At 39.6% G+C, this 16,857-nt stretch overlaps 1 protein-coding gene across 1 annotated transcript in view; it reads right to left on the minus strand.

Moving 5' to 3' along the window:
• Positions 1-16,857, minus strand: part of LOC126482131 (protein eyes shut-like) — a 259,779-nt gene that overhangs the window by 157,304 nt on the left and 85,618 nt on the right. The window contains 2 exon segments of the mRNA XM_050106108.1: positions 16,379-16,547; positions 16,633-16,746. Of these exon segments, the coding sequence (XP_049962065.1) occupies positions 16,379-16,547; positions 16,633-16,746 (283 nt within the window).

Below are 16,857 nucleotides of genomic sequence, written 5' to 3' on the forward strand. Positions count from 1 at the left end.
TGCAGGCAGCATAGAACCAAGTAGGTAAAAAGCCGAGGGCTGATAGAAATCCTTGGGTAACAGAAGAGATATTGAATTTAATTGATGAAAGGAGAAAACGTAAGAATGCAGTAAATGAAGCAGGCAAAAAGGAATACAAACATCTCAAAAATAAGATCGACAGGAAGAGCAAAATAGCTAAGCAGGGATGGCTAAAGGACAAATGTGAGGATGTAGAGTCATATATCACTAGGGGTAAGATCAATATTGCCTACAGGAAAATTAAAGAGACCTTTGAAGGAAAGAGAACCACCTGTATGAATATCAAGGGCTCAGATGAAAAACCAGTTCTAAGCAAAGAAGGGAAAGCAAAAAGGAGTATATAGAGGGTCTATACAAGGGTGAAGTACTTGATGGCAATATTATGGAGATAGAAGAGGATGTAGATGAAGATGAATTGGGAGATATGATACTGCATGAAGAATTTGAGAGAGTACTGAAAGACCTATGTCGAAACAAGGCCCTGGGAGTAGACAAAATCCCATTGGAGCTACTGAGAGCCTTGTGAGAGCCAGCCCTGACAAAACTCTTCCATCAGGTGAGCAAGATGTATGAGACAGGTGAAATACCCTCAGACTTCAAGAAGAATATAGTAATTCCAGTCCCAAAGAAAGCAGGTGTTGACAGCTGAGAAAATTACTGAACTATCGGTTTATTGAGTAATGGTTGCAAAATACTAACATGAATTCTTTACAAATGAATGAAAAAACTGGCAGAAGCCGACCTTGGGGAAGACCAGTTTGGATTCCACAAAAATGTTGGAACACGTGAGGCAATATTGACCCTATGACTTATTTTAGAAGATAGGTTAAGGAAAGGCAAACCTACATTTCTGGCAGTTGTAGAAAAAGCTTTTAACAATGCTGACTGGAATACTCTCTTTCAAATTCTGAAAGTAGCAGGTGTGAAATACAGGGAGCGAAAGGCTGTTTACAATTTGTGCCAGAAACCAGATAGCAGTTATAAGAGCTGAGGGGCAGGAAAGGGAAGCAGTGGTTGAGAAGGGAGTGAGACAGAGTTGCAGCCTATCCCCGATGTCATTCAATCCATATATTGAGTAAGCAGTAAAGCAAAACAAAAGAAAAATTCAGAGTAGGCATTAAAATCCATGGAGAAGAAATAAAAACTTTGAGATTTAATGATGACATTGTAATTCTGTCAGAGACAGCAAAGGACCTGGAAGAGCAGCTGAACGGAATGTACAGTGTCTTGAAAGGAGGATATAAGATAATCATCAACAAAAGCTAAACGAGGATAATGGAATGTAGTCGAATTAAATCAGGTGATGCTGAGGGAATTAGATTTGGAAATGAGACACTTAACTAGTAAATGAATTTTGTTATTTGGAGAGCAAAATAACTGATGACGGTCAAAGTAGAGAGGATATAAAATGTAGAGGAAAGTGTTTCTGAAGAAGAGAAATTTGTTAACATCGAGTATAGATTTAAGTGTCAGGAAGTCTTTTCTGAAAGTATTTGTATGGAGTGTCGCCATGTATGGAAATGAAACATGGACAATAAACAGTGTAAACAAGAAGAGAATAGAAGCTTTCAAAATGTGGTGCTACAGAAGAATGCTAAAGATTAGATGGGTAGATCACCTAACTAATTAAGAGGTATTGAATAGAATTGTTGAGAAGAGGAATCTGTGGCACAACTTGAGTAGAAGAAGGAATTGGTTTGTAGGCTTCAAGGGATCACCAACTTGGTATAAAAGGGAAGCGTGGAGGGTAAAAATCATAGCGGGAGACCAAGAGATGAATACACTAAGCAGATTCAGAAGGATGTAGGTTGCAGTAGTTATTCGCAGATGAAGAGGCTTGCACAAGATATAGTAGCATGGAGAGCTGCATCAAACCAGTCTCTGGACTGAAGACCACAACAAACACAACATGCTACTAGTAATTCAGATGGATAAAGAATATTAAACTTCCTGGCAGATTAAAACTGTGTGCCGGACCGAGACTCGAACTCAGGACCTTTGCCTTTTGCGGCAAGTGCTCTACCAACTGAGCTACCCAAGATGACTCACGATCCGTCCTCACAGCTTTAATTCCGCCAGTACCTCATCTCCTAGAGAACTTGCCCGCGAAATGCAAAGGTCCCGAGTCCAAGTCTCGGTCCCGTACAGAGTTTTAATCTGACAGGAAGTTTCATATCAGCGCACACTCCACTGCAGAGTGAAAATCTCATTCTGTATATAGAATATTGTTTGTTTTTGGACATGTATGTTAGTATGTTCTGCCAAAATAATTAGCATTTGAACCATGTCGGCCTGTGGGTTCAAGGCCAACATTGATATCATAATGCAACACCACCTACTGGTAATATATGTCTGCAGATCTCGTTGTCACTGTACATTGAAGATAATGAATCAGTGTGATTTGAGCAGATGTGCAGGATGCCACAGTGACAAATGTTTGAACCACACTGTCAAATCTGTGAGTTTGAAAGAGGGCGCGTTTCTGGCATGAGAGAATGTGTTGGATTCATCTGGGAAATTGCTGCTTGTGTGGAACAAAGTGTTTTGTCAGTGCAACAGATGTGTAGAGAATGGTTCACTAATGGCTGTACAACATGATAAGATGGTAATATTTAGAGTTCAGCTATCAGTAGTCGTTTGGAATATTTATTGGCAGATCTAGATTTCGGCTAGCAACTAGCCATTCTCAATGCTAAGAATGGCTAGTCGCTAGCTGAAATCTAGATCTGCCAATAAATATTCCAAAGTATGACTAATAGCTGAAATTTATTATTTACAAATCAAAATAACAGTTGCTGCGTGCAACAGCCTCTGAATGGAGGGTAACCTGATGACGATAAGATGGGTTAAGTCGCACCATTCAGATCATCCCCCGAGAAGATCGGCACCTCATCTAAATGGCATTGGAGGACAGATCTGCATCCTCCTCAGCTCTGGCACAACAGTGGAACACATCATACACTATCATGGGTGACAGTCCGTCATCATTTATTACGGTATGGGTTACATTTGCATCATCTATTTCTCTGCCTACCTTTGATGAACGTGCACAAACTTGATAGATAGCACTGGTATGTGGAACAACATCACTGGGAACAGGAATGACATCAGATAGTGCTTTTGGATGACTCCAGGTTCTGTTTGTTTGAAAATTATGGCCGCATTTTGGCTCACTATAGACAAGGGACATGGCATCACAGTGACTGAATTCACACAAGATATACAGCACCAACTCGTGGCCTTATGGTGTCAGGTGCTATTGGGTGCAACCACAAAATACAGTTGCTGCATGTCCAGGGCACTGTTACCACTGTGAGCTATGTGAACGTTATCCTGCGACCCGTAGCCACAGCCTTTCTGCGCAACATCCCAGACGCCATTTTTCACCAAGACAAAGGACGACTACATGTTGCTGAGTGAACTTGTGCCTCCTTGGTGTCACAGAACGTTAGCCTTTTGCCCTGGCCTGCCAGATCACAAGGCTTGTCGCCAATGGAAAATATATGGGAGCTGGTGAAATGACAGCTGCAGTGCTGTGACCAAATGCGAAGCACCACAGATAAACTTTGGAATCAGGTGAATGCAGCATGCATGGCTATAGCACAGGATGCCATTTGCACCTTATACACATTAATGCATCATGCATGGAACAAGTTATCAGGGCCCATGATAGAACCTATGCCTACTAGGCAACAAGACATATGCTGAACTGAGTGACTGAAATGCTAGTCACTTCTGCAGAACACCTAATGTACGTGTTCTGTGAATATGAACATCCTTCTCTAGTCATTCAAGGTGTTCTGTTTTTTCTGAACATGAGTGTAGAAAAGCATCTACATGACATACATCAATGCGTGAATTATCTTTGGCAATATTATGGAAAGGTTAAATTGTTATGCACCATAAGGCCTCCTTCCAAATTAGATAAAACACACACACACACACACACACACACACACACACACACAAACGCAACTCGCACACAACACATGTGTGTGTGAGTTGCATTTGTGTGTGTGTGTGTGTGTGTGTGTGTGTGTGTGTGTGTTGTCTAATTCAGAAGAAGGCCTTTGGCCAAAAGCTTACTTGTTTGACAGACTTCTTGTTGTGCCCATCTGTGACTCAATGTCTCTTCTATATGGTGAGTAGCACTCTACCCTTTCCATAATATTGTCATTATACCATACTGGATTTTCCATTTTTTCATGAATTATCTGTAAGACATCACAGTACAGGGACCAACAAATCTGACCATAAGTACATCTACTACAGCATAAAAGTCTGATTTATAATCTAAAAAAGTACCACATCTTCCAGACAGAAGATGAGCACTCAAGACATCTTCTCAAAAAGGATCAGGCATAATTGATGCTTTTTATCTAAAAGCCAACTAACCCTGCACTATCAATGGACTACAATCTACACAGGGGTTGTTTGACTATTACCTATGTTTAAACCTGGATGATGCCACACTACAGTAAATTTACCTGTTGTTTGGTGTAAATGACACAAACTCATGGTCATCAGCATTTCAGAATATTATATCGCATGGATAGCACCTGTGATCCATGTAGCACTCGTACAGTCTTATACTGCAAGTGGCCATCTTCCTCGCCCACTCAATACAAGGGCTCTAGTAATCACAGAAAAACAATGTGCACGACTTGCCACATTGCTTTCTTCTGAGTCTCCAGCAGTTGTCACGGGTTCTGATGGAGTGAGACTTACCACAGGTGCTGCTGCCTGTGCTGGCACTACATTTCTGCCACCAGTCACATGACTCCAAGTGCTGGACACTGCATCCACTTGTGCCCCACCACTATATAGATAGCTGCTCTGTCGATCTATGGCAATTCACATCAGGAGTTGCTCCACGGGCAAGCACTGACTGTCCTCAGCCCTTTATATACAGTTCCCTTCACAAAACAGAGCAGTCTACGTAGGGTGTCTCTCCATGGTCCAGCACCCACTGACTATCTGTGTTCCGTCAATAAAGATCTCCCTTCTCTGAGTGCACCAGTCCCTCTGGGATCAATGCTGGCTGCACCTCGTGGTCCCTCTAAATGGAGTCCACTGCCTAAGATCGAAGAGCCCTATGCTAGCTGCACTTTGAATCACCTCACCAAGTGCCTCTTCTACATCACTTCATGGGACATCGCCTCCTCACTGTCTACAACTCTCCACCTTGCAGGACTTCACTCTGTCACTGACTGTGATCACCTACAACCATTCCTAACGCATTCCAGTGTACAGTGACCAACTCTGAGCTGCCATCAAGTTACGCACCTATAGACTATTACAGTGTTTGTTCACTGACTTAATACAGTTCTATATTTCTGGCTACCTGAGCTCATATATAGTAGCGTGTCATTCCTACTGAGTCATAAACACAAAACTGGCAACAAGGACTGCTGCTTTTTGGTTTTTTTGCCCCAGCAACAGACTTGGTGATCACCCATAGTAACCATTTTTATCCCCCCCCCCCCCCCGCTCCATCCCCCAGCCCAACACCAAGCTTCTGCTGCAGTGGCTGAACTGCCTAATCACTGCTCCCTCCCTCCTCTTATAGGGTGTCTTCCTGTCCCTCAGTATTTCCATCCAGGTCCACCCACCTGTCCTCTCCTCCAGGATCCTCTGCTGCATCCTCTGTCATCCCAGGCACCATCAATGCAGACCCCATCACAGCAGGTTCCGATGCATGCTGACACCAGTCCTGTAGACGCAGACAGTGCCACCCCCAAATCTCTCTCCTGTTGTCCTGCTGCTCTTCCCTTTGAGCAGGCCTCACACTTCATATTCTGTTTTTCTGGTCTGACAGGAAACTCTCTGGCATGCACTGTGCCTTCTGTAGGCTTTCATCCTGCACCAACCCAGCCTGGTTGCCATCTTGGTTGTGGGTGGCACATGCCACATCCCCGGCCATCTGCATCGACTCAAGTAGCTGCTTCTCCATGTCTGGCCATACCCAATGGGCCACCAGCTGATTTTCCCTGTGCTCACAGTGCTGCCCTCATGGAAGTTTTGTTGCAAACCTGGGCTGTGACACTGCTGGCACCTACAACAGCACAGTCACCCTACCATGATGTCGACCAATGTGTTTCTCTTTGCACCCTTCTCTTCTGGCCCCTGCTCCCTGGGATTCGACCTCCATCATGTCAGATATGCCTCCCCTGGACTACTTCACTTTTCCATGGCGCCTCCTTCCTTCCAGAGCAGCACAACTTTGAGATGGCATCACCATATTTCCCAAAGGGGAAGGGAATGTTGTATTGTATGGCTAGTGCCCAAACTACCACTCAAACAACTGTATACTGTGAATGACCACCTGTCCCATCTACTCACTACACAGGTTCTAGTGATCACAGGAAAGCAATCCACAGTACACATAAATATGTTGGACTGTTTTCCTCTGAGACTCCAGCAGTCGCCATGTCCTTGGTGGTAAGGGCCTCCTCATAGGTGGCACTGCCAGTGCTGGCACTACATTGCTGCCGTCAGTCATGTTCCTCCTGGAAGTCGTACCTGTATCCATCCACAACCAGGCTATTTAGGTAGCCAACAGCTGATGTATGGCAGTTCACATTGGGAGTCACTCTGTGGCCAAACACTGACTGTCTGCAGTCCTTCAATACAGAGTTATTCCACTGAGTGCAGCAGTTGACAACTAGAGTCACTCTGTGGTCCAGTACTCATTGCCCATGGTCCCTCAATAATAAGCTCCCTTCATAGAGCACATCAGTCAGCCTGGGATAAATGCCAGCTGCACCTCATGGCCCCTCTACATACAGTTCACTGTCGAGGACTGAAGAGCACTTCACCACCACGTGTCAAACGGCTGGGCCATTGTCGAATGTCTCCTCTGTACAGCTTTGAAGGATATTATCTCCAACATAGTCTCTCAGCTATTGCCTCATAGGACAAATACCAAGGTGTAACACTCTGTAGGGATATGAAATGGAATGATCACATAGGCTCAGTTGTGGGTTGATTGATTGAATACAGGACAAGTGCAATCAGTCTCAAAGGAGATTGCTTACAAATCACTCGTGCGACCCACCTAGAATATTGCTCAAGTGTGTGCGACCCATACTATATAGTACAAACAGAGGATACTGAACATATACAAGGAAGGGCAACACGAATGGCCACAGGTCTGTTTAATCTGTGGGAGTGTGTCACAGCGGTACTGAAGGAACTGAACTGGAAGACTCTCGAAGATAGATGTAAACTATCCTGAGAAAGTCTATTAACAAAGTTTCAAGAACCAGCTTTAAATGGTGACTCTATGAATATACTTCAATTCTCTGTGTATTGCTCACATAGGGATAATGAGAATAAGATTAGAATAATTACTGTGTGCACGCAGGCTTTCAATTATTCTTTCCGCACTCCCTACATGTGCAGAACAGGAAGACTCTTAATAACTGGTACAATGGGATGTACCCTCTGCCATCCACCTCACAGTGGTTTGCAGCGTACAGATGTAGGTGTTGATGTAGATTTACTTCCGAACCATGCTGTATCAATGATTATCTGTGCACAACACAGGCTTTGTGAGCGCGCAGACTGTTGATGCATCTGGTGCCCCAGATTCTTTCCTCCATTAGTTATGATTATATTTATTCTTGTTCATCCCACTTCATCCCTCATCCTGACATATTCTATAGTTTTATTTTCCACACCTGCCCATGCCACACAAATTTGTCACCTTTGACCTAACCCATCCCCCTCTCCAACTCTCTTCCTCATTGCAACACACACACACACACACACACACACACACACACACACACTCCCATACCTCATCATCCCTTTTCGCCAACGTCTCTTTATGTTTTTAAGGTATTTGTATATGTTTTTACATGGTTCCATGCATTTTTGCATATTTTTATGTTTCTGTGTGTATTTTTGCATATCTGTGCATGTTTATGGACGTCTTTACTATTTTTTACACGTCTTTTCTCTTATTCGGCACTATGTGTCTTTTAATTGTGTCTGCCTGCAACTTAATGTGTCTTCTTTATGGTAAGTATCTAAAAAGTTTTGTAGTTTTGTATATCAATTCCTGCTTCTATTTTAAAACTCTGAAAATGGAGATAATTCCAAAATACATCACTTTATGATCAGTACAGTCATTTTTCATCTTCTACATGATTTTTTATGCAACCTAGTCACTTTAATGACAGATCCCTGCGTAATTAATAGTTCGTGAAAGTTCTAAACAGAAGAGCTTAAGAAATGTTGTAGTAAACAAAAAGAAGAGTAAATGAAAAGGGGTACTTGGTCAAAACCAAACCAATTTAAAGTTTTACTTCCCAAAACTTTTTACAAAATTAGACAAGATGGCAAACATGTATTATGAATATGTCACTTTATGTATCATCATATAAAGCAGGCAGCATGTCCCCAGCCAAATTATTAACTGCTCTCTTACTGAGAACAATATTGCAAAATATGGCTACAGCTGCCACACATGAACTGCTATACATCAACAAATGCCAATGAACGGATCCTCTCACTTGAGATATTAGAGAGCAGTGCCTACTCCCAAGGTGAGAGAATAGGAGTGTGACTGGAAGAGGGTACACCATGGCTGAATAGTGGATTTGACAAGACATGACTTCTTGTGACTCACTTCCAGCCACCTTCTCTCCTCTCAATGATGCACAGTCTGTGCTTCAATAGTGAAGAAACTGTTTGTCAGAAGACTTCATATTGTTGATACTACACCTTTCCCTGAACTCATTCTTGTATCAGTCCAGCAAATGTCCAAAAGTCTGAGAAGACCATAGAATTTCATCAACCTCTGGTTCTGAGCCAAGTATGTCTCACAATCAAGAGATCTGTGACTTTCTGGACTTACAGCAAAGTGTTGAGAATTGTAGGAGTCCCCTTGATGGGTCAAGGGCACATTAACATCAAAGGCTGCTACTCAGATTGCTGACTCCGTGTGAAGTGCACATTAGGGTCTTTTTAGCTTAAGTGACCCTCCATTCAATTCCGGTAATGAGAACTGTTGGCAACCACAAAGTATTACTGTTAGATTCAAGGATATGGCCTCTCAGTTGAAACAATTAAAATCCTAGTAACTAACTGCTGAAGCACTCATAACACACTACAGAATTTGAAACAGATCTAAAAAGCAGTGGGGTTTGTATAATACTAGGTACATAAACCTGGCTAAAACCTGTAATTGACTACAGTGAGATTTTTTGGGGAAAATCTAAGTATTTATTGAAAATACAGGCTAATGGGAAATTGAGGTGGCATATTTGTCACACCAGACACCAAATTCGCAGCTACTGGGAAATAAATTGAATCTTCATGCAACATTGGTTCAGAAAGATTTAGTATCAAGGATGGACACAAACTTTTAGTTTGATTTTCTATTTATGACCAGCCTCACCTACAGATGTAGCTGGAAATCTGGAAGAAAACATCAGCCCACTAGTACATACAGTCCCCAATCAGGGGCGATTCTAGAAGTCAGTCAAGAGGCGGGGCGTATGGAGAGGGTGGGGGGTGGGGGGGTTGGGGGAATGGAATATCGCTTAACAAAAGGAGAGTTGGGGTCATCCACCAACAAATTGGTAAAATTTGGTTTTTCTTAAAGTAGTTTCTGGTAACAGTTTTGGAGTTCTGGGCAAAAAATGTGTATTAATAAATAATACGCCCATTCTAAGTTAAATGATATTTATTGGAACAATGGAAAATCCAGGATGGAATGTAACAATACCAGAGAAGAAAAGTTGCTACTCACCATATAGCGGAGATGCTGAGTCACGATAGGCACAACAAAAAGATTCACACAATTATAGCTTTCGGCCATTAAGGCCTTTGTCAGCAGTAGACACACATACACACATGCACACATACGCAGTGTGTGTGTGCATGTGCATGTGTGTATGTGTGTCTACTGCTGAGAAAGGCCTTAATGGCTATAATTGTCTGAATCTTTTTGTTGTGCCTATCGCGACTCAGCATCTCCGCTATATGGTGAGTAGCAATTTTCTTTCTCTGGTATTGTTGTATGATATTTATTGGTTTACATAGTAAGCTATTTGCTGCTCTTATTCTTTAGTTAAAATGTGTCTGACATACACTGCAACCTATACTGCAACATAATTATAAAAAAAATGAATGAATCTGTTGGAGTAATATATTTGCTGATTTCTGAATTGTAATATGATGCTCCACTGGGAGGGGGGCTATAGTCACACCCCTGTCTCCAATTATAATGACATCATTGGAGGAGACTTAAATCAAAATGACTGGTAGGATTATAGTTTTCTTAAGTGGTGGATATGACAAGAGATTCTGCGAAACGAAACCAAATGCCTTCTCTGAAAACTACTACAAACAGATAATTTCAAAGCCTGCTCATGACAAAAATGCTAGATCTAATGGTACCAGTCACCATGAGGAAATTGCAGCAACAATGACTATCGAAGTCCATAAAACAACTGGTAGATATACATGCTGAATATAAGAGGAACTCCAAACCACCGGGTAAGAGAACATACAGGAACTGTGACTAAAGATTGGAAAACTAGTTGATCAAACAATAGACAGACATGTATTTATACAATAGTTCATGCTGGGAAGGGCCCTCCTGGTATTAAGAGCATAATATTACAGACAGAGAGATGCTAAATAAGATTAGTTGCAATGTGAAGCTCTCACTGACAACCATAGCAGAGTCTTATTGAAAGACTGCTCACAAAACCCAATAAATTCTGGTTGTATGTCAAGACTTTGAGTGTCACCAAAGTTGGTGTACTGATAATAATGACTGTCATAAGAATTGGTATTTAAAGTAGCAAAGAAAAAGCAGAAGTGCAAACTCTTATAAAACATTCTTTTATAAAAGAATATCAAGGAGTAGTGCTCCAGTTTTAATCTTGCACTACTTGAAAGACAAGTAGCATTGAGAAACAGCTGAAAACAGTAAAACTGAAGAAGGTTACAGGGCACAATGGACTCCCTATCTTATTCTACACTGAATCTGTAGCTTACATAGATACTGTAAGTCCCGCCCCCCCCCCCAAAAAAAGAAAAAAAAAGCTATGCCCAGTGGTAAGAAGAAAGTGTATGTCACACCCACCTACAAGAATGTGTGACCCACGAAACTACTGTCCAATGTCACTGACACCAATCTATTGTAGAATCTTAGAACATATTCTGAGCTCAAAAGTAATAAGGCACCTCAAAGAGAACACCCAGCAAAATCTTAACAAACTGAGGGTCAGATACTCATACTTGTTTATATTTAAACTTCTACCCTGGTTCTCCATAGATAACACCCTTTTTGTTTATACACTCCTTAATTATACAGTCTCAGAAACTATGAGCCTAGGGTATGCAACTGGTGTTGTTAATTCATTTCATGATTAAATTCCATGAGTGCTTGGCAGCAGCTAATTTGTTTGGCTTTTGGTCAGGCACCATTCTTATGTTCCTTGCATCTCTTCTTCAGTGGTCTGCTCTGTCTGGAACACAACATGCCACATGGGTTTGAAATTTGGTATACACCTAGTTTTCAGATGCCCAGATTGTCTTCAACATTATCAGAGATTTTATATTTCAGAGATTTTCTCTTTGTCAGTAACATTGAAATGCACTGGATACCATGTTTTGATATAAGTTTACCAACATTTTTTGGATATTTGGTTAGTACAGGCAGCCTTCTCTGCACCAAGTGGGATGTGCATTTCTGTGCTCTTCATAAGCATAAATAGTTAAACTAGTTATAAAAGTCTTGTATGTAAAATTTACATACTTTAATGGCTATCTTGAGTATTCTCTTGAAAGCCTTCGTTTTCTTCAGGTATTATTTATAAAAATGTGAAAGATTTGCAAATATGAGTTAGCAGCATGTTTCTTTGTTTACATTTTTCACATAGAAAAATGCAATTTCAATTACTTGCTTTTCATTGCAGCATAACTTAGTAGGGCTTATTCCATTACTATGTAGTACATATTAACAGAAGATAAAGTGGCTTTCAATCATTTTAGACCAGATTTCTGAAAACAAATTTTTTGTTGTAGATAGCCATATATTACCTTAGTTTTGATAAATCGTTGTTGTTTCCTACAAGTGAACAGTGCAGAACGTGCAGTGGGATCGTTGGCTCCAGCATTTGGTTTTAGAGCTACTGTAGTTTTTGTACTCAGTTGTTGTTATGATGTTGATATTGGGGAAATTAATGTGGCTCCTCAGTGGTTTATAACATATTCAGTGGATGTAAATAAATAGTTGAAAAGGAGGTGTATATTACAGTCCTCCAGGCTGAATTATGTATGGCAAGAAATATCTGCATCTGGGTTAATTAAGGAGAAGGATAATGAGAAGTCGGAAGTGGTAATAGATAATACAGGGATCAATGAAATAACTTTATGTTCAAAAAGAACAATAGGGTTGATCTGTTATTTCATTTGGTAGCAGATGTGCCTCAGGAAAATTTAGGTGTAGACAGAGGACAACAAACTTTCAGTAAGAATTTGGAAAGGCGAGGATGTCAGTGAAGAGAAAGAAAGTTTTGTTGTTACATATTCCTCATGGCAAAGGTGTTTTCAAAACAGCTGTTTATTTCACCAATCGCTAGTATGGATCAGTTGATGTAGTGATTGTTTAAAGTTCATTTGACCGTTTTAACAGACAAAACAATAGTGTCTTGTGCTTGTAATATGGATGTCTTAAAAAGTTTTCCAATACAATTTTATAGCAGTCAGTAACATTATAATTCAATGTTATAATACAGACTGTAAATTTTCCAACTACCATTGCCAGCTGCTCCATGACAGCCACTGATAAAATCTTTATAGACAATTCTAATACTATAAAACCTATAATCAATTACCTTTCAGAAATGATATGCAATTCCTTCAATTAAATAATACTCCTGATAGCAATAAAAATACTATAAAATCCAATTTCATAAAGTATGTTAATGGGCCAAAATTGAGTGTTTTAGAAAACTGGTCAAATAATAAATAGGAGAGATGTATGCAGCAATGACAACACGAGTGAAAAATATGTGCCATTTATTAATAATGTTCTCCACTTGATTGAAAACTGTTTTCACTCAAAAGTAAACCAGAGTGGCCTACAGAAAATCCACAAATTTCTATAAAAATAATGGTATCTGGCAGGACAAAAAGGTCAATCCATATGTCAATCTGGAACAGCTTTGATGATACTGCATATCATTAAAAAAAATCTTGCAGGATATTGAGGAAAGTAATCAAGACATCAAAGCAAATGTGTTATTAAAAAATAATAGCCATGTAAAGTAACACACTAAAGGCAATGTGTAATATAGAAAAGGAAGAGACTTTAACAACTGGAGATGAACAAGAGCTTTAAAGAGTATATGATATCTGGTAACATATACATTATGTGTTGCAAAGTTCTTTAACAAACACTCTGTATATGTAACTAGTAAAAATGCAGTGTTTGGCTCAGTAAATGCTGATCTGTAAAATTAGAGATTAGCCTTTATAAACAGCGTTCACTAGCATACATATCACATTTACTACAGGAGAAGGAATGACTACCATGAAACCATAAAAAGTATAGAAACTAAAGAAGTGTAGTTCAAGAAGAGTCTAAGTGATGTATCTATGTCCTAGTCCCTTCACTCCATTGATAAAATTTCTTAATAGAACCTACTGATGTAGTTATTATTAACTGTATCAGATCATTAACTGTATACAAAATAAGAGGAATGCTATGTAGTACCTGACTTTGGCAAAGTTTCAGTGCAGTAATGTGTAAGTCCATCTTGCAAACTATTTTTGTGTTTTTTAGTGCCTGGCTGCAACAGCCTTGAATTATCTTATAGCTGTGGTTACCTTTTTAGTCAATACATAAAGGAAAAAACTTTTTTGTTTTTTAGTTTTTCTAAATCCTTGAAACCATCTTACTCAGGGTCTGCGGAAGAAACAATAGCATATCTTCTTTCTTTCTTTCTTTTTTTTTTTTTTTTTTAATATTTACAATGTATTTAGGGTTCTAAATCTCAGAAGATCTTATCTAATTCAATGAGCTTTCCTTGGTTAACTTTTTCTTTTTATTTTTCTTTTTGGTCTGTCTATGTCATAAGCATTGTTGATTTCCCCATGATGCCTATACGATTTGTCAATATGAGTATCAATTCCTTTGGAATATTTCTATATTTGCGGGTGTTTTTGAGGATCTCCTTCTTGGTTGGTTGGTTAATTAATTTGGGGGAGGGGACCAAACAGTGAAGTGACAAATAAAAACACCTACAGCCATCCTTGTAATTTTATTTTATTTTGTTGCTACCAGTTTCGATGCTTCATTGTGTCATCTTCAGGCTGTTTTGATGCAGTACAGCTTGATATGATCCCCATGCATAACCCATCAGTTGCCAGCACTAATGGATTTGCAGATTATGTGTCAGCACTCCAACAATCAAGTGCTGGCAACTGATGGGTTATGCATGGGGATCGTATCAACCTGTACCGAATTAAAACAGCCTGAAGATGATGCAATGAAGTGTCGAAACTGGTAGCGACAAAATAAAATAAAATCGTAAGGATGGCTATAGGTGTTTTTATTTGTCACGATAGTAAATGGCCGTCGTCCCAGAGACATCCTCCTAAAAGGATGGACGTACAAAACAGTGAGGTCGTCTGTCCCAACAGATTAGGGAATGATGGGGAAGGAAGTCAGCCATGACCTTCCAAGGAACCATCCTGGCTTTTGCCTGGAACAATTTAGGGAAAGCATGGAAAACCTAAATTAGGATTGCCAGAAGTGGGTCTGAACCGTCATCTTCCCAGATGTGAGTCCAGTACGCTAACCACTGTGCGACATTGCTAGATAAGGGTCTACTTGTCTGGCATGTGCAAGCCACATGTAGCATAGTCCTCAACACAGCAATTCTTTGTTATGGGTGGTGATGGTTCACGATGTAAAGCTAGGGATCAGCATGAGTGGATTGTCTGTAAGCACCTAGGCCAAATAACCTGATGGCTCTTCTCTTAACTACTAAATTGAGGAAATGTGATGGCCCTAGTTTTTAAGTTTCAACGTTAATATTACACTTGTATGGAGATAGTTGCAGTATTTGTGAAAATAATGGAACTCTTTCCCTTCCACGTAACAATACTATAAACAACACATTAATATACTGGTTTAGCAAAAGATTTAGTTTATTTATTACATTTCCCATCAAATAAACATAGACTGATATGAGTGTATTCCTGAAAATTCAGTCTGGCACAATGTTCTACTGTTATGACAGGCATATTATGCAATTACAGCATCATGTGAAGAGCTAACCTGAGCAGCTAATGATTTAAATGAAATAATCTGAACTTAAAAAAATGTATAATTACACTATAAAAATTTAAAAACCATTTTCTTTGTCCAAAACTTAGTTGGCGAGTGATGGTGCAGATGTTGCAAGGAAAAAGTATCTTTGTTATGGTGTGTTTGTAGTATCACTATATCAAATGTACACAGTAGATATTTAAAATAATTTATAACATTTTAAATGAAAGAGATGTACCTGCTTATGAGAAACCTTCAAAGGGACAACCAAAGCAGTTTTGAAGTAAGCACAAATTAATAAGCACATTTCAATCTCTAGCTTCCATAATTATTAAATATTCTTTAATTCTGAGAAAGGGAAGGATAGGAAATAACAGTAAAGGGAAGGTAAAGTCACATCACGTAATGGATCTGAAAATCTGTCTTTGTGATCTTGATGTTGACAGGATACAAAACTGCAACTTTCTTTAACCCTCGGATAAGAAAATGTGAAATGGCTTTCCACAATACATACCAGCCACCTAGTCTCAATTTATACTAGTCTTATTTTCCATGACTTGTTGGTTGTCTACCACAGACTTCTTTCCCTTCTGTTTTATTTACATCATGAAATCTCTCCCTCAGCTCCCACCTTTTGAAAATGAAATGTTGACTGTTGTTTCCATTTGAATCCAGGTATTTCTTTCCAGTTTGGTTCTTTGTCTTTGAATGACTGCATACTAATCATCTCTGTAATATGCAGTTTGGCTATTTGCCCATTGTTATCTCTGAACTCTTTCTTACACTGTGTGTGTTTCCAACTACAGGTGGGAATACATCTCACACTTCCACTGTCTCTACATCTCACTCTTTATTTTCCCAATTCCCTATCTTTCCCTTAAAAAAATGTGTATGTCTCTGCAGTTGATATATAGACAGTTCTTTTTTTACCATAAATAGGGAGTTTACATCCATTCAGAATTACAATTTTAACAAAACAACATTAGGGAAGTAAGTACTTAGTACCTTCTATAATTCTAATTGGTCTCTCTCTCTTCAAGAGAAAGTTTCTCATACCTTGGTCCAAGTTGGCACTCATCATACTGATACTGACACTTGTTTCCATGAAAATCAGGAACACAATAACACACAGCTCCCCCACTCTCAATAAGACATAGTGCATCATTTTCACATGGATTATCTTCACATCGCACAAGTTTTACTTCACAGTTTTTCCCAGTAAAGCCTAAAACAAAATAAACAGCATTATATGTTAAACAAAAAAAAACTACTACACTTAACTGATTACAGATTAACATGGAAAAGCTTACCAAACAAACAGGCACAAGCATAATCTGCTTTCAGATCGACACATACTGCCCCATTCTGGCAAGGTGTAGAAGCACATTCATCAACAGGCAGTTCACAGAATGTACCTGACCATCCTGCAGATTACAATACGTTCTTGTGAACTTTATAGTTTTATAGTAAATTTAGAAGAAAAGTTATAGCATGGAGCCTTCAATAATTAAATGTGCTTTGTATCTTCATAAATG

Source organism: Schistocerca serialis, chromosome 5 (genome assembly GCF_023864345.2).
Source record: "Schistocerca serialis cubense isolate TAMUIC-IGC-003099 chromosome 5, iqSchSeri2.2, whole genome shotgun sequence".
NCBI lineage: Eukaryota > Metazoa > Arthropoda > Insecta > Orthoptera > Acrididae > Schistocerca > Schistocerca serialis.